Source organism: Bombus affinis, chromosome 16, assembly GCF_024516045.1.
Source record: "Bombus affinis isolate iyBomAffi1 chromosome 16, iyBomAffi1.2, whole genome shotgun sequence".
Classification (NCBI taxonomy): domain Eukaryota; kingdom Metazoa; phylum Arthropoda; class Insecta; order Hymenoptera; family Apidae; genus Bombus; species Bombus affinis.
The window spans coordinates 5,235,621-5,260,090 of record NC_066359.1 but is presented as its reverse complement, the minus strand read 5'-3'; the positions used below and the strand labels follow the sequence as shown (position 1 = coordinate 5,260,090).

At 33.5% G+C, this 24,470-nt stretch overlaps 6 protein-coding genes and 2 non-coding genes across 10 annotated transcripts; 3 read left to right on the top strand and 5 right to left on the bottom strand.

Annotated features, from left to right (window-relative positions):
• The first annotated feature begins 116 nt into the window (after window positions 1-116).
• Window positions 117-189, top strand: Trnak-cuu (transfer RNA lysine (anticodon CUU)). The gene has a single exon. It is a non-coding gene; the product is annotated as a tRNA-Lys (tRNA).
• A 304-nt stretch (window positions 190-493) lies between these two features.
• Window positions 494-565, bottom strand: Trnam-cau (transfer RNA methionine (anticodon CAU)). The gene has a single exon. It is a non-coding gene; the product is annotated as a tRNA-Met (tRNA).
• A 610-nt stretch (window positions 566-1,175) lies between these two features.
• Window positions 1,176-2,821, top strand: LOC126925772 (uncharacterized). Of its 2 annotated transcripts, XM_050741724.1 has the most exons (3): window positions 1,176-1,753; window positions 1,907-2,275; window positions 2,345-2,821. In XM_050741724.1, exons 1-3 carry the CDS (start codon window positions 1,409-1,411, stop codon window positions 2,696-2,698), a joined length of 1,068 nt encoding a protein of 355 aa, XP_050597681.1. In that variant the 5' UTR covers window positions 1,176-1,408; the 3' UTR covers window positions 2,699-2,821. The 2 variants fall into 2 exon arrangements, with proteins under 2 accessions (XP_050597681.1, XP_050597680.1); XM_050741723.1 differs by having other exon boundaries at window positions 1,196-2,275.
• On the bottom strand, window positions 2,709-5,850 carry LOC126925749 (leucine-rich repeat-containing protein 34-like). Its single transcript, XM_050741676.1, has 10 exons — window positions 5,190-5,850; window positions 4,980-5,112; window positions 4,773-4,907; window positions 4,448-4,681; window positions 4,158-4,387; window positions 3,923-4,088; window positions 3,606-3,848; window positions 3,465-3,546; window positions 3,153-3,401; window positions 2,709-3,072 (listed from the first exon to the last, which is right to left on the bottom strand). Exons 1-10 carry the CDS (start codon window positions 5,384-5,386, stop codon window positions 2,864-2,866), a joined length of 1,878 nt encoding a protein of 625 aa, XP_050597633.1. The 5' UTR covers window positions 5,387-5,850; the 3' UTR covers window positions 2,709-2,863.
• Window positions 5,851-5,993: 143 nt separating this feature from the next.
• Window positions 5,994-10,515, bottom strand: LOC126925750 (serine/threonine-protein kinase Pink1, mitochondrial). Its single transcript, XM_050741677.1, has 7 exons — window positions 10,171-10,515; window positions 8,886-9,166; window positions 8,276-8,808; window positions 7,999-8,121; window positions 7,491-7,905; window positions 7,094-7,192; window positions 5,994-7,021 (listed from the first exon to the last, which is right to left on the bottom strand). Exons 1-7 carry the CDS (start codon window positions 10,304-10,306, stop codon window positions 6,767-6,769), a joined length of 1,842 nt encoding a protein of 613 aa, XP_050597634.1. The 5' UTR covers window positions 10,307-10,515; the 3' UTR covers window positions 5,994-6,766.
• A 488-nt stretch (window positions 10,516-11,003) lies between these two features.
• Window positions 11,004-13,605, bottom strand: LOC126925771 (neurogenic locus notch homolog protein 1). Its single transcript, XM_050741722.1, has 7 exons — window positions 13,325-13,605; window positions 13,134-13,245; window positions 12,950-13,075; window positions 12,703-12,876; window positions 12,148-12,401; window positions 11,743-11,965; window positions 11,004-11,533 (listed from the first exon to the last, which is right to left on the bottom strand). Exons 2-7 carry the CDS (start codon window positions 13,231-13,233, stop codon window positions 11,166-11,168), a joined length of 1,245 nt encoding a protein of 414 aa, XP_050597679.1. The 5' UTR covers window positions 13,234-13,245; window positions 13,325-13,605; the 3' UTR covers window positions 11,004-11,165.
• Window positions 13,606-14,276: 671 nt separating this feature from the next.
• Window positions 14,277-17,697, bottom strand: LOC126925761 (uncharacterized). Of its 2 annotated transcripts, XM_050741701.1 has the most exons (9): window positions 17,212-17,697; window positions 16,986-17,110; window positions 16,889-16,903; window positions 16,649-16,768; window positions 16,371-16,565; window positions 16,195-16,304; window positions 15,902-16,130; window positions 15,478-15,806; window positions 14,277-14,871 (listed from the first exon to the last, which is right to left on the bottom strand). In XM_050741701.1, exons 1-9 carry the CDS (start codon window positions 17,360-17,362, stop codon window positions 14,748-14,750), a joined length of 1,398 nt encoding a protein of 465 aa, XP_050597658.1. In that variant the 5' UTR covers window positions 17,363-17,697; the 3' UTR covers window positions 14,277-14,747. The 2 variants fall into 2 exon arrangements, with proteins under 2 accessions (XP_050597658.1, XP_050597657.1); XM_050741700.1 differs by having other exon boundaries at window positions 16,649-16,903; window positions 17,212-17,695.
• Window positions 17,698-18,610: 913 nt separating this feature from the next.
• Window positions 18,611-24,469, top strand: LOC126925732 (E3 ubiquitin-protein ligase MIB2). The gene is made up of 7 exons (XM_050741615.1): window positions 18,611-18,888; window positions 19,337-20,952; window positions 21,038-21,349; window positions 21,427-21,790; window positions 21,977-22,188; window positions 22,255-22,496; window positions 22,737-24,469. Exons 2-7 carry the CDS (start codon window positions 19,367-19,369, stop codon window positions 23,048-23,050), a joined length of 3,030 nt encoding a protein of 1,009 aa, XP_050597572.1. The 5' UTR covers window positions 18,611-18,888; window positions 19,337-19,366; the 3' UTR covers window positions 23,051-24,469.
• The last annotated feature ends 1 nt before the right edge of the window (window position 24,470 follows it).

Genomic DNA, 24,470 nt, shown 5'->3' with positions numbered 1-24,470 from the left:
ATCAAAAACAGTCTTTGGAACTATTGCAAATTACGCGTTATATTATAAATTATATTAATGTATTACAATAAAAAACATCAAATATTTCTATATAAAGATACAACACGTTCCCACAAGCCCGGCTAGCTCAGTCGGTAGAGCATGAGACTCTTAATCTCAGGGTCGTGGGTTCGAGCCCCACGTTGGGCGAATATATTTTTTTTCTTTTTCTATGATAAATAGCAATATTTTTTATAAAACAAAAGAATAAGTGAATACATAATTGGCGAAAATGTAACGTACCATTTTGATCTTAAACGTGTTATCAATTATCTTGATAGATTACCTACATGAGCGACTCATGAGCTATTATATCCTTTATATTTAAGTAAAATAAATGTATTTAACTAATCTAAAATCCGAATGATCTATCTGTATAAAGGAATGTTTTTTGTTAAAAAAAATATATAAAATGTAAAAAAATTAGTACTATCATTTTCCACATTGAAGTTCTTAGCAGAGCGTGGTTTCGATCCACGGACCTCTGGGTTATGGGCCCAGCACGCTTCCACTGCGCCACTCTGCTGTTGCGCTGCTTTTGTCTCATTTTACAATTCCATCTTCATATTAACTTTATTTTAAAAAAATATTTTTTTATTATATTTTAATAATAGTATAGAGGGCTTGGAACTTAATTTTCTCTGTTATTATACGGTACAAATTTATCCGAATTACAATAATTATAAGAAATAACTCAAATGAATGTAAAAAAGAAAAGAAAGATACTTCTGTTAACTGGGACAATTTCGAGTAAAGCATGTGTAAATTCAGCAAAATAAAGCCCAGTTGCGTTTACGCTAACTGACCCACATTCACTACAATTTGCAATCTTGCGAAAAATTTTACAAATTATGCTTTTACGAAGTATGCGGAACGAGTGCTTTAAAAAAAATGCGGTTCATTACGAAATGCGTGTAATTACGTTTACAATCTGATAAATAAATTAGAGTTATCATATTTATTTAATTTCAACAATATATTGACATTTGCTGACTAATATTATTTAAATGTCATAAGGAGACCTGCTAAAAGGTATTCATATGTAGAGTATTTTTATGTGAATCCAATTAATTTATTATAAATTTTATACACATTTGAGCATCAATAGAAAACTTAATTTTAAATCTAATTCCACTATATAAGATATATATGTGAATATATATTGATGAAAATTTAATATTCAATTTATTTCTTTACCTTGAAAAAGGTCATGTCCAAATTTTTACGAAACATATAGCGAAAAAATTCCCAGTCAGCACTCAACAATATCGTACGTTCGTTGCGATGACCTCAAATAGAATTCACGCGACATGGGATCCCTATAAAAATGAAATTCGATTGAACGAGCCTCAATCGAAGTTTCTAAATTATGAAGGAAACAACAATGAAGTTCAACACGTGCATCTTGTTCGTTTTGGTGGGTGTCACTTTAATCCACGCCGGACCAGCACGCAAGGCCATTGAGAAGAAATCACTGGCAGAAGATACGAAGATAGAGACCACCAAGGAAAACCTGAAAATTGAAGAAAATGATGAACAGAAGGGTAGGACGAAGAAAGCTGCATTCTGTCTTCAAATAGATCCAGCATCGTCGCAGATTGCTTTGAGCGATAATCTTGTTCAGAATATTCCACTGACGGTGCAGGCTCAGTCCGTTCCTCAGCCATTCCAAGCTCTGAACTTCATTCAACCCGCTCCTCAAAATTTACCTCAGGCGAGTATAGTCGTTCCTCAACAAATGGTCCAACCAACTTTCCAATCTCTACCTCAAGTGGTCCTTCCTCAGCCAATGATCCAACCGATTCACACTGTACAAATTGTTCAACCTTCTTCTCAACCGTGTTCTACAAGCCAGTCTACCCAACAGGCTGAAGTCCCCCAGACAGTTCCAAAGCCAGAACCAACTCCATCACCTGAAATAGAAGTTGAAACTGTCACAGAGAAGTCAAAACCTATGCGTATTGAAAAGTATCCACAACCTTTACCAATACCCCAGGAAACTTACACTGTGCTGCCTTATGCCCCTACATATCAAGAACAGTTGATGTTTATCTCTGAACCTGAACATGCCACTTATGTTCAAGTTCCTTACACTCATCTCCATGGACCACTGACTGAGTGTACTTGTCAGAACATTGAACCAATGGCTATGAACATGATATCAATGCCTATCATGCCATATACATCAACATTTCAACATCGATCATCTTTAATGATGCCTCATATTCATAGAAGTGTAAGTAATAAATAGCAACAATGAAATGATTATTTAATATGATAATTAATATGTGTTAATTGATTACAGGATGTAAAAATAGCACCACAAGGTAAAACAAGAACTGTTATCAACATGAATGTTCCATCTTATGATCACAATCATCATCCTCACGGAGAACTAAACCTTAGAGGACTGCACCATATGCATCCAGAGATTTCTCTAGTGAGGAAACACAATCTTCTTGGCAGTCCAGTTGCTTCTGAAACGCATGATCTGCTACAGATCAATAAAACAGCCCGTGAAGCTGATTCCAGTCATTTGTCACCAGAAAAGGAAGCAGAGATCAAGCAGGAAGAAGCCAAAGCTATGTTGATCGACGGTCGACGCAATGCAAGAAGTAACAAAGAGGACACAAAGAAGGAGGAAAAGCAAATAATTTAGAACTTAAAACATTTATACAAGATGTAACCAATTCATTGTATTTTTTATTTTTATATCTTTCAAATCTTCAATCTACATGTGTGAAGGTATATAATTAATAAAATGAAATTTTAAAATCAGAAAGTTTTTGTCCTTATATCTTTGTAGACAATTATCTATTTTTATTTAAACATTTGTACAGTAAACTAATGAAGAAGTTTTGGTACAAACATTTTTGCATATATTGTTTAGGTAAATAAAGTCATCTCTAGGTATAATAACTAAGTCCTTTGAAGGACATTTTTGCAAATATTTCTGTAATACTGATGTGCTTAGCTGCATCCATGAACACTTGCATAAAGTAGTATTTTTTGTGTTTTTTCTTCCACTTGGATCTAATTTCAAACAAAAGATCATTATGAATTATATACCACCTTAATTATATACATAATGTGAATTTGTTATTTCATGTTACCAATAAGTTTAAAATCTTCTTCTAGGATATCATTATTAATATTGAACCACCTTAAGATATCTTCCTTGGTCATAGAATTTACTTGTTTTAAGATATGTTCAATGTTCTTCATAGGATCAGAAGGAGATACAATACTATTTAAAACTGATTTATTTATAGACCAGTCTCTACTTTCATCTCCCTTACACTTACAACAAGTGCAAGTATCTGGATGATCAGCTTCTCTACATTGTTTACCGTAATAGGGAACTAAAAAAATTCTTAATTAAATCGTTTCTCATTAAAGAAAATATATAACAGTTATTTGATTACCCTCGCATTTGAAGCAATAACAACATTTACAGTCTCTTGCATGATCTGTACCTAGTGTTGTAGAAGTGAAGGTTACAGCCGACTAAAACAGAGTAGTTTTTAATAAATTTATCATAAAAAATAATTATAAGAAAATCGTACATGTTGCAATTTAAATTCAGTTGCAATCGAATATGTATATTTATAATATTTTCTAATAGAACGTCTTGTTGGAGGAATAGTCCTTGGTGGTTGTGAGGAAAGATGATAGGGAACATCATGATAGTCTTTTTTGCGACAATCTTCTTCATATCTTGCAAAATGCCACCAAAGATCCACTTTATATGGTCTGACATCTATATTTTTCTGATCCAACACTTGAGATATCAACATTCGTTTAATTATCTATAAATGATTATGACATATAAATTATTCTACCATTACAATTTTCTACCATTATTCTACCATTTTGCAAGTACCTTTGCAGCTTGATGACCAATGCAATTGCCAAATACTCTTAGCTGTCTCAACAAAGGAGTTTTCTTCAGCGTATATAAAATATTCACTATTCCATCATCAGTGATTTTATTATGTGAAATATCGAGAAACAGAAGTTTCGAAAAAGGAATAGCACAACTCAAACTCCTAAAGATAACTACAATTAAAAGAAATACTTATTCTTGGAAAAAAACTTTTCTGTAGTTAAATAGATACCTTGCACCATGATCAGTTATGATATTCTTACATAAAATTAGGGTTTTTAAGGCTGGTCTCTTTGCCAACCATGCAGAGATATGATCAATACCATGATCACCGATATTGTTACAGCCTAAATCCAACAAATGCAATGAATCATTGTGTTTTGCATTGGACATCATGATTTCAATATTATGGCAACTAAAGTTGTATTTTTGTAAATGTAATGCTCTCAGGGTAGTATTATACTGTAAACAAAATCTTGATTAAAATAAGAAAATTTAAGAAAACTAAAAATATCAAATTACTTTAAGCATATGACCAATGACATCTGCAAAATGAGCAGAATCAAAATAATACATGCACCCCGGATTTGGTCCACTGATGTCTAAACTTTTTAAAGTTTCATTAGAGACTTCTTGGTCCGAGCTCAAAACCATCATGAAATATATTAAATCAGAAGCTGTCTGATTTACATCTGCAATATTTAAACTGCACATATGTTTATTTTCTAATAAGAAGAGTGCTACATTTTTTGTATTCTGTAAGAATTAATTAATTGAATTTTGATTAATAAATTGGAATCGTAAAATATTCATATATTTATTTATTTATATAAAAAATATCTTTTACCTGATCAATAAATCTATTTGCTCTTAAATTAAGATTTCTAAGTTCTAATTTCTTTGCACATTCAAGCATGTAATCAATTCCATAGTTGGCAATATTATTATTTTGAACATCCACTTCTTGAATATTTTTATATAACTGATAGTAAGAATTGTGTTCAGAATACATATATTACTAATAATTCTTTTTTTAAAAGATATTTAACCTTACAAGAAGATGATCAAGCAAATTTATGAAACCAGTATCTGAAATATTATTGCTGGCCAAATTAAGATGAGTGATATCTTGATTTTCCTTCAAAAAAATTAATAAAACCGGAATGTCTATGTCTTGAAGATGTCTCCTACAATTGTATAGAAAATATGAAATTTAATTAGATAATTAGGAAAAATTTAGATGATAATTTCTATTTTTACTAACCCAAGCTTCTCATATACAAGAGGTCCACGCATATTAAGTATTTTCTCTGTACTGCAAATTGTTTTGCAGAAGCATTTGAAGAAACATAATGAGATTTGATGAAAATAAGGAGATTTTACACTCTCCAATACATTAAATGTATTAACTTTTCCACAATCTGTGCACGAAAGTGGACACTGATATTTATTGAATTTCATGATTCAATTCTAATACCTCCTAATTTTTCAGAGAAAAGTTTCTTAAAAATTACATTTACATATATATAGTAAAGATGGTAGTTGAAATGTTTATACTTCAGGTAAAGCCATTGATTGTGTTCCTATTTGTAAAAAATTTTGCAACAAGTCATCAACATATTATAATTTGTAAAAAATGACAGATGATTTTTTTCTCAAAAAAAAGAATGAATCAGAAATTGTTCCACTAGATGAAATGTTCAGGGGTAAATATAAAAAAATACAATATTCTTTGAGCTCCATATCAAAATAAAACATAACAATTACAATATGGATATTTATTTTATAATTAGCATATTGTGAAATGGATCAAATTTCTTTTGAGCAAAACGTTGACCTATTACCATTATCACAAAGTGACAAATGGTTAATTTCTGCTCGTATACTCGATATGGTGACGTTAACGAATACAGACACTGGTCTTGCCTTTTTCAAATTTCGCAAAAGAGCTCTGACCTTCGAAGAATACTTATCATATTTAAAAATGTTGGCGGAATCTAAAAACTTAAACTTTGAAGAAATGAAATATAAAATGCAGATATGCGGGAAGCCCAAGAAAGCTACTTAATTACATCTACAAATACTAAATACGAGCTTTATTCTTTAACAATGGTTTACAACAGTATTGCACACATCATCTGTAAAATTAAGTCTGTCTGGATTATTATCTTGTAATGATTTGATTTGTTGAAAATCTTTTATAAAAAACAATATTTTTATCTTGATATTCGATTTCTCTCGTTGCTTCATTTTGCATGAGATTTTCGAACTCAAATAGCAATGTCTTGTTTGATTTATGAAACCCATTTGAAAATTATCATATGTCAATACAATCATAGTATCCCACAATGAGCTTTCCAAGAATTATTTAGAAAACAGAGCAAACTACTTTTAAGTTGAAAGATTGTCCTCTACGCGCGTTAAACAATAAGTTATTTTATCGATTTATTTATTTCTGACAAATAAGATGAATACAATAAAATTGCCAAAAATAAATAAGTTTTACAATACTTTCTAATATCGTTTAATTACAAGGCATGTGAATCACACAAGAATCACCATATCTCCTCGATAACATCCGATGGTCCTTTTTACAGCAAAATAATCTATACAATCACAAATATGACTCTTTCGTGCCTCTTACAGTATCAAAAATAAATTAATATAAGGAAAAACAACTGAGGAACGTATTAACGATAATATATGATAAAATCAAATATATAAAATTATTTCAATGATTTTCATTTCAAGCGATAAATAACATAGAACAGTTGTGTCCTTCGATATGCAGGCGTTAAAATACTTTCTTGTTATTTTTTATTCTCTTCGCGGAAAAGTATATTATACATTCTGCTGTATCCATTTTAAAGCAGTTTTAATGTTGCCAAGCGTCACTCTACCAAGGAAACTAGCGATTAATTGATATTCTGGCATGGTACGTCTTCCACAAGATTTTGTGGAAAGTGATCTATTATAAGAATTCTGTTTTCTGCCTTCCTGGATATTCTCATTTTCCAGTACTTCTGGTAGTTGTAACATGGAATTTCGCCCTTCGCAAAGTACTTTTGTAGTTAAGCACAGAAGCCATTGCATAATCTACAAAAAATATAAAAATGTAATAGAGTTTATATAAATTTAAAAATTAATTTAGGAATGTAAAAATAATACTTCGTTAGTTGATGGCAATTTCCATTCGCTCCTAAACCAGGTGCTCGGTGCCCATAAGTGCAATTGTACTATAGTTGCTGCAGTTTCCGTGTCGAGTCTCTGAAATACAAATATTGCTAAAAATATCGTATATATACTTCAAAAGTAACATGATTCAAACAGATTTTTCAGGAAAAGTGAGAAAATATATAGAAGTTTACAAAAAATATTATATTTTATATAAATATTAAACTATATAACATTATTCAGCTAAACACGGACTTTAGAAAACAATGAGTAAATATTATTTTGTAATCTTCCTTCCACGATTTTGGTTATTTATTTAACACAGGACTGAATTATTTTGAGTAGTGACACACTTTTAAAATACATATACGATATATTCAGTTGTAAATACCTTATATAAGCTCCTCGACAATAAATTCTTAATGAGTGCAGAAATAATAGTTGGCATATGGTTAGGTAGAGGTTGCAAATCCGTCTCTTTATAATTGTGATTTTTAAGAGAAGTCCCTTCCTTGTCGCTATGGAACGGATTTTTCATACCAAATATTTCATATGCTATGGTCCCAACTGTCCAAAGATCAGCTTTTGTGTAATTGATACTGGTAAATGGACCAGGTTCTGCTGTAATTACTTCCGGCGCCATTAGAGCTGCATTCCCGCCTTTGTCGATATCATGAGTGTTGTAAGGCAGGTACAATCCATGACGTTTATCCGCCAGGCAACATCCAAAGTCTGTGATTACCAAAGATGGACAATTCTCTGCTTCTTCTGACAAGTCTAACAGAATATTATCACTCTTCAGGTCACTACATTTTTAAGAACAAAAATGGTATATATGAAACATGATATGATCTGAAACATAATACAACATTCTGATTGAACAAATAATATCAGTTTACCGGTGTGCAATGCCATGTACATTCAAATGAGTTACACCCTCCAGTAATTGAGCCAATAGTAATATTGATTCCTTCATATTCAAGTTGTGATTGCTCAAATATTGTTTCAGCGTAGTGTCATATCTGCAATTGAAAAAAAAGGGACAGTTAAATTATTTGAGATTCTAATCCTGAGAGAATTATCTGAGATTCTAATTTTATGAAAATTATGTAACATTTTAATTTTGAGAATCATGCGAGAGAGAATCGAAAAGTTATTTTTTGGAATATCAGAAACCTTTTCATTAGCAGAAATAGGCTCATGTTTCTCCCAGATCCCTGTGGGTTAATGCGTGCGGGTAATGCATCTGGATACATTCTCAAAGAACCAGGTAACACTGGTACTCTATCAGCAAAGACATAATACATCGCTACGACATTTGGATGCGGAGGGAGCTTGGTTTTCCTCTCGACCATTTTCATTTCCCAGTCAGCTAATTCCTCGTTTCGTAAATATTTTCTGGCTGGTACGGTTTCCCGATACATGGACCTCAGAATAGACAACGCATTCGATTCGGTATCATAATTGAACATCATTTTTAACGCCAATGGAAATGAAGTTATATCTTTTGTTTTATCGTCGATGTTTATCTGGTTTTCAGTACTTGGAGAATCGTTAAATCTTGCCGAGTAAACAACCGCAGAGCATCCTTTCGCAATTGCAGGGCCAATTATAAAATCTTTTAAACTAATAACTTTCTCTTCGTTTTCGATTGTTTCGTAATTTTTGTCATTTTGTGGCGTGTTCCATTGCAATTTTGATACAGATTCCTGTCAATATTTTTAATGTGTAAAGTTTTTCTTATGCTTTCTTCATCAAATGAACATAAAAATAAACTGTTATTTACCCGAATTTCCCAGCAGACTCCTTCCAATTCATCTTCTTTTGTTAATATTCCAGTGCCAGATGCCAATGACACACCAACCAAAGCAAAAAAAGGAGCTGAGTCTCCACCAAAGACCAATCTACTAGCAGCTCTTCTACGCAAGTCAGCAGCTAAACTATTAGTGACTCGCTTCAGGATGTTATCTACAAAGATTCGTCGAGCATGGGCCCCCAAATAACCAAGGTGTTTTCCTGTGCTGGACACATTGCTATTACCCTGGGGCAACCAGCCCTGGGACTTGCCTATTTTAAAATTAATAAAAGTAAAGCTTTAACTTTTCTATATATAATACATTCCAAAATTTTGATATTTCATCTATTTCATCTATACAACCTAATTTCACAATGATACACTGTTCTTTTGGACTATAATACAATTTGCCAAAATTTTCTTTTTCTAATTCATGTTCTTTTTTAGGATACAAATTTAGTTCATATCTTCATATCAAATTTACCTAAGTTAATCCATAGTTAGTCAATATAAAAATTTTGTATACGATAGAGACAATTATAGAAAATAAATAATTATTTGGGAGATTCAACAGCCAATCATTGTAAGTCAGTCTTCCATAAAAAATAATTTACACTTTGTAAATGTCTTTATAGCACCAAAACTTTTAATTAACAGTTATAATAACTATATAATAAAGATTATAGTAATTAAATTAGAAAATGTATTATGATGATTAAATTGAGCTATGGATTGAAAGTTTCTATAACGGCAGGATATAAATGAAAATCTGACTTACACTGATTGACTTCTAAATTATCCATTTATTTATTTATACAGAAAAATTTCCTAAAAGGCTCTGGTATATGGATAAGTTTTAAACCTTCCTGAGGTCATATATATGCTCAGAAGCAACAGTAATTCTATATAGATGAAACAATACCACTACCCAAAGGACTGCAGAAGATTATTGAATAGAATAGTACATATTTGGTTTAATTATATTATTGCAAGATATTAAAATACAATTTATAACTCATACTAGAAAGTATTTAAGACTTATCCGCCAAACCAATATATGTATATGATGGCCAAATAACCTCAAAACTGGAAATATACTGAAACGTAATTAACATAACTTCTAATATGAAATACAATATACATATACAAAGGTACCTGAATTGTCAAAAAAATATGTTGAATCAATCAACAGTTTCTGTTTTGGTTACTAACTGTGTCAAGGTCCTTTGACAGCAGTCAACCATCCTGCAGGAATAAATTTCTCGAAGAAACTCACCTACTTGCACAACGTGTATCTTGTCGTGATAGTTCCTTTGATGGAAATTAGAGTAGAAGCACTCGGTATTTCTGAATGAATGCAGTAGAGCCCGACCATTTTGTACGAAACGATGGAGTGCTGTCCGAATTGACATCTCTCCGCGCTTTTGGGCCGAGAGAGCCCAGCGGGCTAGCCCCCAAGAAAAGTAAACCTTCACCACCGAAGGCAGACTCGTTGTTATTAAATTGACCGTTTTTTTAATGATTCTCGATTAACTGCGTAGACAAGAATTGAACAATTTCAGCAAAATCATCCCCTCCCCCTTCCGTTATCGCTTTCGCACTGCGCTGTCGAACTCTATCGGAGTGTCACGGAACACGTAATTACGGAACCGTGAACAACCATATGTCATGAGAAAGAGAATAAATTAAAATAAAAATAAAAGATAAATGTTGAGAAGGAATGTAATATATTTGTAATTTTTATATGTAAATGCAGAAATATTTGCAGTCTAGCAATAATCTGTATATTTATTGAGTAAATATACTATTATTTAGTAAATATAGAATTTTTACGTACATTTAAATATTTGCAGAAATATTTGTAGTCTAGTAGTAATCGATACGTTTATTTTTAAGATAAATTGTATTTGAAGAACGTTATGGGATTTGTACAGTTATCTGATTTTAGATCTGATAACGTGCGGAAGGAACGCATTAAATGTGTTCACTATGTGCATGGTGCAAGTTCAATTTAGAATTACTCACACTTCAATTTTATCTAAGCCAATGATACAATTATATTTCCTCCAATAGGAAAAATAAATTGCGATTGAAGAACGGTGAACTTGATAAACTGTCTTGATTATGTTTATTTCATATAGTCAATTATATACATTTTTAGTTTAACTAATTAATGACATTAACGAATATATACTCTCTTCAAAATTAACCCTGTAATAACACTATACAGGAAATATCCGTGAAATTAATTACGATTAATTTTGATTTTCGTTAGTAATGATATCTATAAGCCCTGCCATAATTGTATACCGCTCTACTATCAATTGGATTGCAAGTGAAAAGAGCATCTCCACGAGTCCCATCCGGGCAAGTACACACCGCGATATGGCGCCTGGGTGTGCAAGTAGCTGATGGTCCACACTCTTTCCCAGTGCAAGGATTTTGGCAAGAGTAGTCAATGCACGCCTTATTATCTGGACATTCGCTGTCAGTGAAGCATTCTCCACGTTGACAACTAGTCAGAGCGTTTCCTATATATCCTGAGGGACACGTGCATATTGGTCTTTCCTTCCCAGTGTTGTCATGGCCAGGAGTACAAATTGCATTGGTTCCACAAGGATTAGGTTCGCATAGATCTCCTATGGATATTAATAAATTTAATCATGTATCAATTCATATACATTTGCTAAATTTGCTTCAATAAATTTGCAATTTATATAAATCTGTTTCAAAAAGTTGAAATAAACCTTGAAGAGTCCATGAGTTCAAATATTTTTAGTTTGGTAGTGGAGGTCTGAGATATTAACCTTGATTTTTTGGAACACTGTACACGATTAAGTTTACTTACGTGCTTCGAATAATCTACAGCTAACGAAAGGATTGCCAGTCATGTGTTTTGGGCAACTACAAACTGGAGTTATGCCTCGCACATTGCAATCTGCGTTCACACCACATACTCCGTCACAAGGGTTCACGCATCTCTGATTTAGACAAGCTGGTTTGTTCCCTGAACACTCTAAGTGCGTGGTACATTCCGGACGACAGGCTACGAATGCATTTCCCAACCAGTTCTACAAGTTAATATTCTGATAGTATACTTTCATTGTTGCCGAAGAGGACGAATAATTTTGCAAAAAAAGTAGCGTTACAGATGGCAAAAATTCTAATTGTAAATATAAATCTTTCTTAACTTTCGTTATGCACATTGATCATTGTATAAAAAATAATCTGAAATTTTTCGAACAATACTCACGATTGGACAACTACACATGGCTTGATGATTAATAACGTGACATTCCGCATTCTCACCGCATTGGCATGGATTTTCACATCTGAAATTAGACGAGCAGGCAAGATGATTCGGGCATTCACTGTCACTTTCGCACTCGTGGCGGCAACCAGTTAAAGGAGATCCTCTATAACCCGGAAGGCAACTGCAAACAGGAACCTCATTCACTACCTCGCATTTGGTATTAGCTCCACAAGGACTCGGCTTGCAGGCAGCCTCTAAAAAGGTTTCATTAATATTTAAGTTACACTTGTCTCGAAGCATATTTTGTTTCATGTATACCAAATACTGGGTGACGCAAAAGTAGGATTAATCTAAAATTTAAAACTTCTACAAAACAATTACTAACCGATATTCTCGAAAAAAATATTTTTTACGCTACAGTCGCTTGTAGACATACAAGTTTTCCATCAATATTAATTTCTTTTTAAATCTTTAAACTTAGATTTCATAACTTTTGTGATGTTTATAGGAGTATAGTTTTATATGCATAGAAACATATACGAAAGTATTACTTACGAGGGTCAGCTACACGGCAAGAGGTGAAAGGATCTCCCGTGTGTCCCGTAGGACAATAACACGTTGGAATGTGATTTTTGGTTTTGCATAACGCGTTCACGCCACACAGACCATCGCAGGCATCTATACATCTGTTATTAGTACATACTCTGCTTCCAATGCAATCCTCATTAACTAGAAATTAGGTACATAATAAAAATCTTTTTTGATATACTTAAACATTCAAATCTTTTATATAGACACTCACTTAAACATTCCACCCTGGTACAGCGAGAAAGAGGGTCCCCCATGTGCAAATTCATACAAGAACAAACTGGTCTGCCTTCGCTAACAGTACATCTTGCATTAACTCCACAAGTATACGTTTCGCAGCCTAAAAAATATTAAGATACTTTAGCGAAACAATCTATAAATTATTTGAATTAACTTACCAATATTGTCAGGTGACAATATCTTGGAGTGATAATATCCACCGTTCGCGATTGCGAATAGCGAAAGAAGAAGTAAAACTGCGGTCTGCAAGTATTCCATTTTTTTAGTAGCCTGAAAAAGATGTTTTCATTAAATTTTCAAAACTATGATGAATTCATTTAATTCACAGGTATAGTTAAAAAAATATTACCTCGAACGAAGAGTAACCGTGTTTGAAGACCGAACCAGGTGAAGTAACAGGTTCTCAGTGAATGTTGAGATGAGCGTGAGTTTGAATACGAGGAAAACCCCACCTCCTACAACCTTCAGTCCCAGTTTGAATTTTGCCTACGCGTGCCCCTGACGATCCTTTGATGGGTCTCGCCTACGCTGGCTACCTCCAATGTAAATTACTCCAGAAGATCATCTTTTTCTTCGAGTAAGCAAAAAAATACTCCGAAAAATATTATTTCAAGTTCATCTAACATAATCAGGAGCTATTTACTTTGCTAATTAACGAGGTGGAAGAAAAACAGTCAGCAATGACTCCATCTTTATCCTAATAAAAATGACATATTTTCTTTTTATTTTTATTGGTACATGATATATCTCGTTACAAAAATTTCTTCTAATCAAATATAAATATATCGATCATATAAATTAATAAATAACATCCTAACAAATCGCGGTAGAGTTCGATGCTTTAATTACATAATAAATCAACTATTCTTTTCTTAATAGATCGATTTTAACTGGTCGGAATGTAGACCCGATGACGGGATAAATATATTCGAAAAAAGCACCGTGTTACAGATTAAATACAGAGAGCGTGAGTAATCGTACTGCAAGTCTACTGTTCGATGGGCAATCATCCTTTCGCGCCAAAAATGGACCTGCCAGTGTCGATGGTTCCACGTGCACATTACGATCATCGACGCAAAGGTCATTATATGCGCAATCGTTTTCAAAAATCAGATTAAAAAATCGAACTCTCAAAGGTCATCGAATTAAAAATCACTCGTAAGTTATAAAACTGTATTATGCAAACAAGGAAAGACTATAAAAATATCTGCCCGATTATGATACCTGCAAGAAAATTAGTTAGATACCAAAATTCTCTTAATAATGATCGTAATAGACTCTCAAAATGATGAAGACAATGATTAATATTTTACCTTATTTGTTTGGCTGATTTATTACAATAATTTAAATAACTTAATAATAATCTGGTATATCATAGACAAATAGATTATACCGTATTTCGTCTTAGGAACAAACTTTTGCGATATTCATTGCTAAATTTAAGAAACTGTATGCACGGTTATAAATGTGATACATGAGTTTAAAAAAAGGAAAACAATTTATTATAGATGTCTGCGCGAAAAATTGTAATTGAAACGATATAGTTTCCTAGAGTATATTCGTAAATAAAAACTCGAGACTAATCTATCCGATGATCTATTGTACAAATGCAAAAAAAGGTTCCAGCATACCATTCGATTTAGTCTGCGCTTCGTTTTACATTATAAAAATTTTCGAACGAAATTTAGGAAACCACCCTCATAGTTTCCAACTATGAGACGAAATTACACAATAATGACTTATAGTAGGTAACCATCGTCGTGTGTCCCCAATTATTTTTTTGTCTGGTTTTTAATCTGCTTCGGAATATTCTTTAAAAACTCTTCGTATGCTGCATCTATGTCGTCGTCCTCCGACATCCATGATTCTTCACCTTCATATCCCTGTTCCGATATGCTGTAAAAGTATTCATACGTAAGGGACAAAAGTATTCGTACAGTCGGAATGTAGAAATAAAATGAACAATATTTTCTACATTACTAAATATATTCAAATATTACCAATAATGCCAATATTTGTGTACATTTATTATACAATTTACAATTTATTATATAATTCAATTATTTATAAATGTCTATTATAATATACAATTGCATATGTTTGAATATATTTAATTATATAGAAAATATAAATCTTTTTATTTCTATATTCCAACTGTAGGAATACTTGTGTCTGTCACTGTATATATAAGGTGACTGTGAATCTGTATCTATGCGTGCGTATTGAAACAAAACTTGAATTATAGGCAGCTACAAGTCACATAACTAAATTAAAAGCATTAGATTGTAATTAATTCGTCACGGTAAATTAATACACCATGGAATATATAAAAAGTTTAGAATTAACTCCATAACAGAAGATATAGTATGTCAGAGTTACATGATAAAACAATCACTCTAGCGACCTAACCAGAGAACTGTATGCAGTAAATTTATCTAGAAAACTACACAATACTGCTAAAGAAAATATGTATATAACACTTGATTAATTATATGTACGTACATGTGATCTTCGATGTTCATTGTGCTATCGGCAACTTCTTCTAAGAATTCATTTTCCTCCGGGGTTAATAGCTTGCCGTCAGGACCATATAAAACTGGTTCATCGATGGCCTGGTTGGGATCTAATGGCTCTATTGATTCCACTGTCGTGGAATTATCGGAACTCTGACCCCAGTTTCCGTTTCTCAATTCGTGGACACTATGTACCATATGTCCTATGTGTGAATCCACTCTACCCTCCGTTACAATTTCCGTTAGAGCTCGCATCATGTTCTCCATCTCTTTGCGTCGACATTCAACTTTATCCTTTTCTAAAGTTTGTCCTGCCAACTGTAAACCATATTAGAAAAATTAACACAATCAATTCAAGAAAATTCTTGGATTCTAGATTTCTTAACGTAGGAAATTTTTCACATGTTATATACCTTAAGGGCTTGACAGATGTTCTTGACAGAATTCGGCGCGGGCTTTTTTAATATAATAATAATAAATTGAATTAATAAGTTTCCTAAAGTAAACGCAGAAGCATGATCCATTTGAGTAACCAATTCAGCTAGAAGTAATATCAACCCGTGACACTTCTTCTGTTCTTCCTCTGTATGATTCTCCTTTTGCTGCCAGTTGGAAGCTTGACTGTCTGTTTCACTTTTACACCTGTTGCCAACTTGCACTTATTAAATCGAAGATTTAAATACTTCATTAGCATTTAATAACTCACAAAGTATACAAAGTCCATCTGAAAGACGTCTGTTCTATGGGAGTCAAACTATTGTCCAAAGAGGCGCAAAGTCGAGCACCACTGTACCGGAAATTACCCTCATTTATAGACTAGAAATAATTTCATGCATCAATACAACTTTCTTTTCAATTAATGAAAAAAGATCAAGAATATACCTGTTGAATTATTATCTTTATAATTTCTTGAAATTGACTAGGAATTCCTAAGTAAGGCCTAAGATTATTTATGAGTGGCGGCACGATCAAAGTGAAATGCCCTGGATTTAATATCAATGAATGTATAACACTCATTAAATTCTGTGTTATGTTTGCAAATTCAATTAAATAATTATCATCTTCTATATTTGAGTCCTATTAATAAATAATAAATAAATTAAATTAAATTAATTATTTAACTTCTATTAACTTTCATAACATATTTTCAAAGTATGAACCTGATGTTTGTCTCTGTAGTCTCCTGAACCATCGTCAAAATGACCATAGTCCTGCATATTTGATTGGTGCTCTTGCTGTTGCTGTTGTGAAAGGTTATCAAACTGTTGAACTTGTTGTGCCTGTTGATAATGTTGAGAAGCATCATAATTATACACAGGATTTTGCTGAATTTGTGATTGCAAAGGTATTTCACGTGCCACTTGTAACCTATCCTGAACTGAGTGTTTATGTATATATACCTGTTGTTGATGACGCTGTACCATAAAACAAATACAAACATTTTTCACAGTTACTCCAATCAAATAACCAATGTAACCAATAGAAAATAAACACTACCTGCTTAACAGGATATAACTTTGGAACAAATTCAGCTGCATGAACGGACAATGTAGAACTCTGGATAATATCATCGAAAGACTTATCCAATTTGCCCTGTTCCATGCTTCTTGATTCTACTGACCCTACAGTTAAAAAGCCACAACCATAAAGCAATAAAATACAAAGAAATCCATCATAAATAGCACGGCAGCTTCGAAGAAGTCTTCTCATAAATCATAGCAACCTGTTTGCATTCCAGATGTAGCATGATGCGGTCTCCTTAATATGGGAATATCCTGTGGGCTGGAAGTCCACGGACCCCTACCACGACCACGTCCGGTTCCACGTCGTTCCACGTCCCCGTCTCCACTTCCATCACCTCCCAAAGGATTCATGCTTTCCCCGGCTAAAATTTTCTTGACTATCTGGTCACTTTGAGGTTATGTTAAACGACGACGATGACACCGGTGTGGGGAACCCGTAGTAAGATTCGAGACGCACACTTGGTGGTTGTGCGTATTTTACCACATAAGTTCAGTAATTCCGTTGAGTCCGTTAGGTCCGTTATTCACAATAAAACGCGTGCCGCCTCATAAACAGAACATCAAAAGTCGGCCTCGCAAATTTGTCCACAGCAAATCCCTCTTGTAATCGACTACGATCGATGGTAAACGCGAGAAGTTGGTTAATATCTCACCATCCGCTCTTCAAATTGGAACTATGTACTAACCAAATGTGAGGATTAAAATATAAAGAAAAAAGAAGTGGAATTTGATAAAAAGAAAAATCTTTGTACTCCTTTTATATATAATTTCTTATCTTTAATAAAGTTCGAGTTATATTTAATCTCATTAATTAATTAAGAAGCTTTAATAGTAAGAAATTATCCACATACCCGTTTTTATTTACTTGCTTTGATTAAATATTTAAATTCATTATCTGTAAAAGGTCATCTATGGTATAGAATATTTTTGAACGATATTTAGAGAATAAATCGTGTAATAGGTCTAACAAGTAACAATCATACGAAAAAATAGCGAAATTCGCCCTAAATAATTCTTCGAATTTGATAGGGAAAAAAAGGAATTATTTTTAATGTCGTTAATTAATCAATTTGATAGAATAAAATTATGAGTATCGAGTATAATGAGTGCCATCCTTTGGATATTTTATATACTCTTTTACATCATATACATTTTGTGCTTCTGGCAATTTTAAATTTACTGTGAATGTATAAAAGTACGCAGTCTACTTTATGCAAATTTAAATTTTTATGAACATGAAAAAGGAAATAGAACCTTAGAACAGATTTGTTTTACTCGCTGAATATTACAACAAATACTTTATTTCGGATATTTTATATATTTTTTGTATATTATATGCGTTTTAAATTTGCTATAAATGCATGAGAATCCATAATCTAGTTTATGCAAATTAAAATTTTTAGAAACATAAGGAAAGAAGTAGAACCTAAGAAGAGATTTGTTCCCCTCCATAAACATTATAACGAATGCCATGCTTTAAATATTTTATACATTTCTTTACATTTTTCATAAATGCATAAAAATACACAGACATCTTTCAAAAAATCTCACATTTGGTATACCACAGATATAGTTTAGAAAAAATGCCTATCTCGCTAGTTTTCCATTAGCCTCGGCGATCACTCGAAAGAGGCGCCTTCGACTATCCCCCGAGTTATGAGGTTACGATCGTTGACACGGACGCAGATTGATATCAAAATGAACCTTTGTGGTCCTTGCTAATGATGTTGTCGAATACGAGAAATCGTCGCCGAGTTCTTTCGTACGCGTTCGTCTCGTTGCATTTACTCGCTATTCGAGATTCACCAAGCTACGTGAAAAATCACACGCGTGCATATGATTCATAAAATATATTGTACTAGGTTTGACCATTTCAGGTACGTGCGTATGCTTGCAACCCGAATGTATACGATTTCCAATTGTTTCTTTCCTTTTTCAAAAACATGCAATTAATCTTATTGCAATGACACACTGGAATTTTCCATGCACCGAGCGAAATTTCCTATACAAATGAATAAATAACGATTCCATTCACAAGTTTCTACTCTCTAAAAAATTTGAGTAATGACATAAATAAGTTTGGAAAGTATGGTAAAAAAATATGAGTTGCATTCTGAACAGTAATAAGTTTAAATTAATGTAACATATTATTTAACTGTTTCAAAATATAATGTGTTATTGTAGATTTAAAATTTCATAAAAATGAATTGGATGTAAAGAAACTACAATTATATGATAGAATTCTTCAATGCAATGAATTTTTAATCTTGCATGATGAATGTATATTCCTTATAAAACAACTTTCACTTTATTAATTTTTTAAAGGGTCACATATAGTATCACGTGTACTTGGAGATGTTAGAAGTTGGCTTGAGGGTAGTTCGTGGACAGGATTGGAAGTGGGATGACCAAGATGGTGGAGAAGGTCATGCAGGAACAGTCGTAGAAATTGGCAAACCTCCCTCCTTTGGCAACTCTGCTTCTAGTCCAAATCCATCAGATAGGACACCAGATAAAACTGTTATTGTTCAATGGGACCATGGATCCAGAAGCAATTATAGAATTGGATATCAGGGAGCCTATGACCTTTTGGTATTCGATAATGCAGCCACAGGAGTTAAGCATGCAAATATCATATGTGATGGATGTAAAAGACACGGGATAATTGGTATTAGATGGAAATGCATGCAATGTTGCGACTATGATTTATGTACTCAATGCTACATGGCTGAAGTGCACGACCTGAGCCATTGTTTTGAAAGATATCAAACATCCAACTCTGTGGGAGTTCAATTGAATCCCAGAGAAGGCTGTACCAAGATTCCTTTAAAAGGAATATTTATAGGAGCCAAAGTTATTCGCGGTCCTGATTGGGAATGGGGAAATCAAGATGGAGGAAGAGGAAAAACTGGCAGAGTCATGGATATACGTGGATGGGATAACGAAAGTAGTCGTTCAGTGGCCACTGTATCATGGTCTAAAGGCAGCACAAATGTTTACCGACTCGGGTACAAGGGTTGTGTAGATTTATGTTACGTGGAGGAAGCTACAGCTGGCACATACTATAAGGAGCACCTCCCGCTCCTTGGGCAACCGATAATGACTGTACCTGACAATGGAGCCAACGTAACCCCGACAAGGAATGGTGTTCCTTTTGCTGTATCTAGTCCACGCCACTCAACTTTCAACGTTGGGGATAAAATAAAAGTATTGGTTGCAGTAGAGACGCTCAAAGAGATGCAAGAAGGTCACGGTGGTTGGAATCCACGCATGGCTGAATATATAGGAAAGATCGGCAGAGTTCACCGTATCACAGATAAGGGAGATGTACGTGTACAATTTGAGGGATGCAACAACAGATGGACATTTCACCCGGGTGCATTAACAAAAGTCACCAGTAAAGACAGTTTTTCTTTAGGCGACATAGTTAGAGTGAAAACCGACTTATCCGCGGTTAAACTCTATCAACGAGGTCACGGAGAATGGATAGACGTGATGAAAAATGCTCTGGGAAAAACCGGGAAAGTAATCAAAATATATTCTGACGGAGATTTAAGAGTAGCTTTAGATGGTCATACATGGACGTTCAATCCTTTAAGCGTCACATCCGTTCCTCCTGGAACTGAAACTGTTGCTCTACAGGATGAAGCAAATAGAAGTCGAGATTGGACAGCTGAAGGTGTGGACACAGAGGTTGAAAAATTATTAAGAGATGCAGCCAGGGGTGAGGCTGGAGTCTCTGCAGTTCAAGAATTTCTCAAAAAGTATCCTGGTAGAGTAGATGCGAGAGCTGGTGGCCCAGGAGGTGGTAAAAAGACCTGTCTTCAAGTGGCGGCTCATCAAGGGCAAAAGGATCTCTGTATTCTTCTTCTGGATGCTGGAGCTTCTTTACGAGCTATAGACGAGGACGGAGACACGCCTCTTCACTATGCTGCTTTCGGGTTTGTTGCGAAATCAATTCAATCTAAAATAATCATATAAATTTTAAAATTATATTTTTAAGAGTTTTCTTATTTCATATCATAGTAATCAACCGGAAATAATGGAGCTACTTCTATCACGTGGCGCAGCAATTAACGCTGTGAACAATGGGAAATGTAGCGCACTGCACGTTGCCGTGAACAAACAACACGCTCAGTGTGTTAAAGTATTATTACGTCACCATTGCGACGTTAATCTGCAAGACTCGTACGGAGACACCGCATTGCACGATGCCATCGGGAAAGATGCTCTGGATATAATCGATGCTCTTTGTTCGTGCGACAGGGTAGATTTCACCTTGAGAAACAAACGAGGCTTCAATGTGTTACATCATGCTGCCTTGAAGGGTAATGCTCAGTAAGTATACTCGATTTTTTGGCAACGAATCTTCTGGAGACTTAATCACGAAGGTATACGTGCATTCTTTGGTACAGTGCAACAGAAAGATTAGTAGCACGAGCAAGACATCTTGTAGACGTTAAAAAAGAAGATGGTTTTGCGGCATTGCATCTTGCAGCTTTGAACGGCCATAAAGACGTAGCCGCCATGCTTCTTTCTCCGACTGGTGGAAATGCGAAAGTAGATTTGCGGAACAATCGCCGACAGACCCCTTTGCATCTTGCCACTTCGCAAGGACATTGGGCTTTAGTGGAATTTCTTGTGCATCATAATGCTGACATTGCTAGCACTGATGCAGATGGAGATACGGTGCTACATATTGCTATAGTGAAGAGTCCCAATCAGAGTAACGTGGTTCCTACGCCTGAAAGTTGTCGGGATTCTCCCCTTATCTACGCGGTATGTATATACATATTATGTTTCCTAGATTAATAATTATTAATAGGTTTCCCACTATCTATTTAAGTTCTATAGATTATTCATTATTAATTATTAATAAATATCTCACAATCCATTATTATTTGATTTTTTTCTTTTCTAATTTTCTTTTTATTAGTTACGTTATTCGAATAATACTTACTGTAGATATGGCAAAATTTGGCTCGCCAAGGCGCGAAGACAGAACTCGCGTTAGCTTGTTTCCTAGTAAGTGTGGACAGGAGTTGTACACTACTGAAACATGTAAAGAACTCAAAGAACAAGACACCATTGGATCTTCTCGAAGCTGATTCCCAATTAGCCCCGCATACCGACTTGCTACGGTGTTACCAATACCAAAGTCAAAGTACTCAATTAGAGTAAGTAACTTGATGATTGATAACGTATATACAAATCTAATTTATTTTTATATGAACTTGTTACAGAATAGAAAATACTCCTGCTTCTCAGCCTTCCATATATCAGATAGACACAGCGTTACAATCGGAAGTAGTGCGTGGAACAAGAAAGTGTATTCCAGGTTCTGGTGATGCTTCTGAATGCCACAGTTGCTTAGGTATAGTGACAAACACGATGAGAGATGGAAATAGATTTAATCCGGGCAGCAGTGTTGTTATCAACTGTGCACAATGTGGTCATGGAATTGTCAAAACGAAAGCTAATCAAGGTACTCTGTATAAATATTATTTTCAACTCATTAAGGATCAAATAATATGCGTATATAGCTTATCATAATGTTATATTAACTTTCCATTTCTTTAAATTCCATAAAATTGTAGAATTCAGGTAGAGGAAACGCCATAATGCTAAAAAATAGATAATAAATAAATAAGTTTAAAAAATAATAATGATATTATATTCTATATTCCTATAAAAATTATTAATTTACTATTTTGTGATGTTATAGATGGCCAAGCAACAGGAGATATTCCTTTGACGAAACAGGAAGAGAATATGAAAGATAATGCATTGGATGAGAGAAAGAAGGAAGAGGATCATCAGGGTAAGGAAAGAGAGAAAGATAAGGATTTAGAACGTTTGCGTTATTTGGAAACAAGAGTGGCCGATCTGGAGGAAGCTAATATGTGTAGCATTTGCATGGAACGCCGTCGAAATGTCGCCTTCTTATGTGGTCATGGGGCCTGCGAGCATTGCGCTGCTCCTTTGAAAACCTGTCATATGTGTCGCAAAGTTATTACGAAAAAGATTAATTTGTATTAGACAATCAAGTTGGAAACGTTTGTTCGCCCTCTAGACTATTTTGCTTCCTAATATTCGTACGTTAAATACGCGATATTATTGGCATGTAAAATGAAATACTGAATTACAACTGCCAAAATATACAATATCCCCTTTTTTAAATAAAATATGTTTAATCAAGTCTCCATAACCGCACCAATGTTGTGCCATAAATAAAAATAAAATTTGGAAGTCATGTGGGTGATTGTCACATTTACAATTTTTTCTTGTCGAATTTGTAGTTATTTTCAACAAAATAATCACGTGCTTCTCTTTCTCGGATTACTAACGACACTTTGCCCGTTGTATCCCGTCCATTTTTTATCATTAGTTAAAAATAAGCATTTTGTAAAAACCTCTTTCTTCTGTACTATAGATATGGAATCAAACCATCATTGAGCATTCCAAAAAGTTCATAAAAATAGGATACATATCCTCTACACTTCTGATGAATATTTTGGGATTCTCTTTTTTGTTAATAAGACATATTTGACTGAATAACAACGCAACGCCATTAAGTATAATGGATATTCATGTAAATGAACTTGCAAATTTTCATACATATCGTAAATACTTTTCCATAATATACAATGTATATTATTATTAATTGTAGAGAGTATGTACTGTTTCTATTATTTTGTATGTAATGTTGATGTGACATTAGTAGTAGTATGAAAATTTAGTACACACACACATACACACACACATTATATATATATAATTTTATATATATATATAAAAGTGGATATCAAAGGATATTGCTTCTAGCCAAAATTAATATAAAAAATTATACTTATTAATTTATAAAGTCCTTTTATGATTATATGAATAATAAAATGAAAATAATAAAGATTAATCGACAAAGGTAGCTGTCCATTGTAAAACATGTGCCACTAATAGTGCTGAATCGAACAAATCGTTTTATACAACAGAAATATATTGATAATATTTATACGAAAAAATTCTCTTAAAGAATGTGCGATACTAAAAGCTAAAGTTGGCATATCATTACTTCTGATTAAACTATAGTGGTCCAAGCGCAGAACTCCTTAGATATATAACCATAAAAATATGCCATTGTACCAATTATACATTTTACAGATTTCTTTAAAGAAACGACACAATTTCTATATTGTCATTGCATTTTAGAAATTTAATTTGGGACTTTACAGCTGACATAACATTTGTATTAATAATTCAATTTACTAAAAAAGAAAACAATAATTTTCCTTCTCTCTTTTTTTATAATAATAGTTGTATTGTCACGAAGTCTGTGTTGCGCGTAACTACAATTCATTATATTATATAAACTATGATAGCGTAGCTTTTTAAGCGTCGATAATAAATTTCTACAATTTTACGTGATTCAAGACATTATTTAAATAAACAATTTCAAAATGAG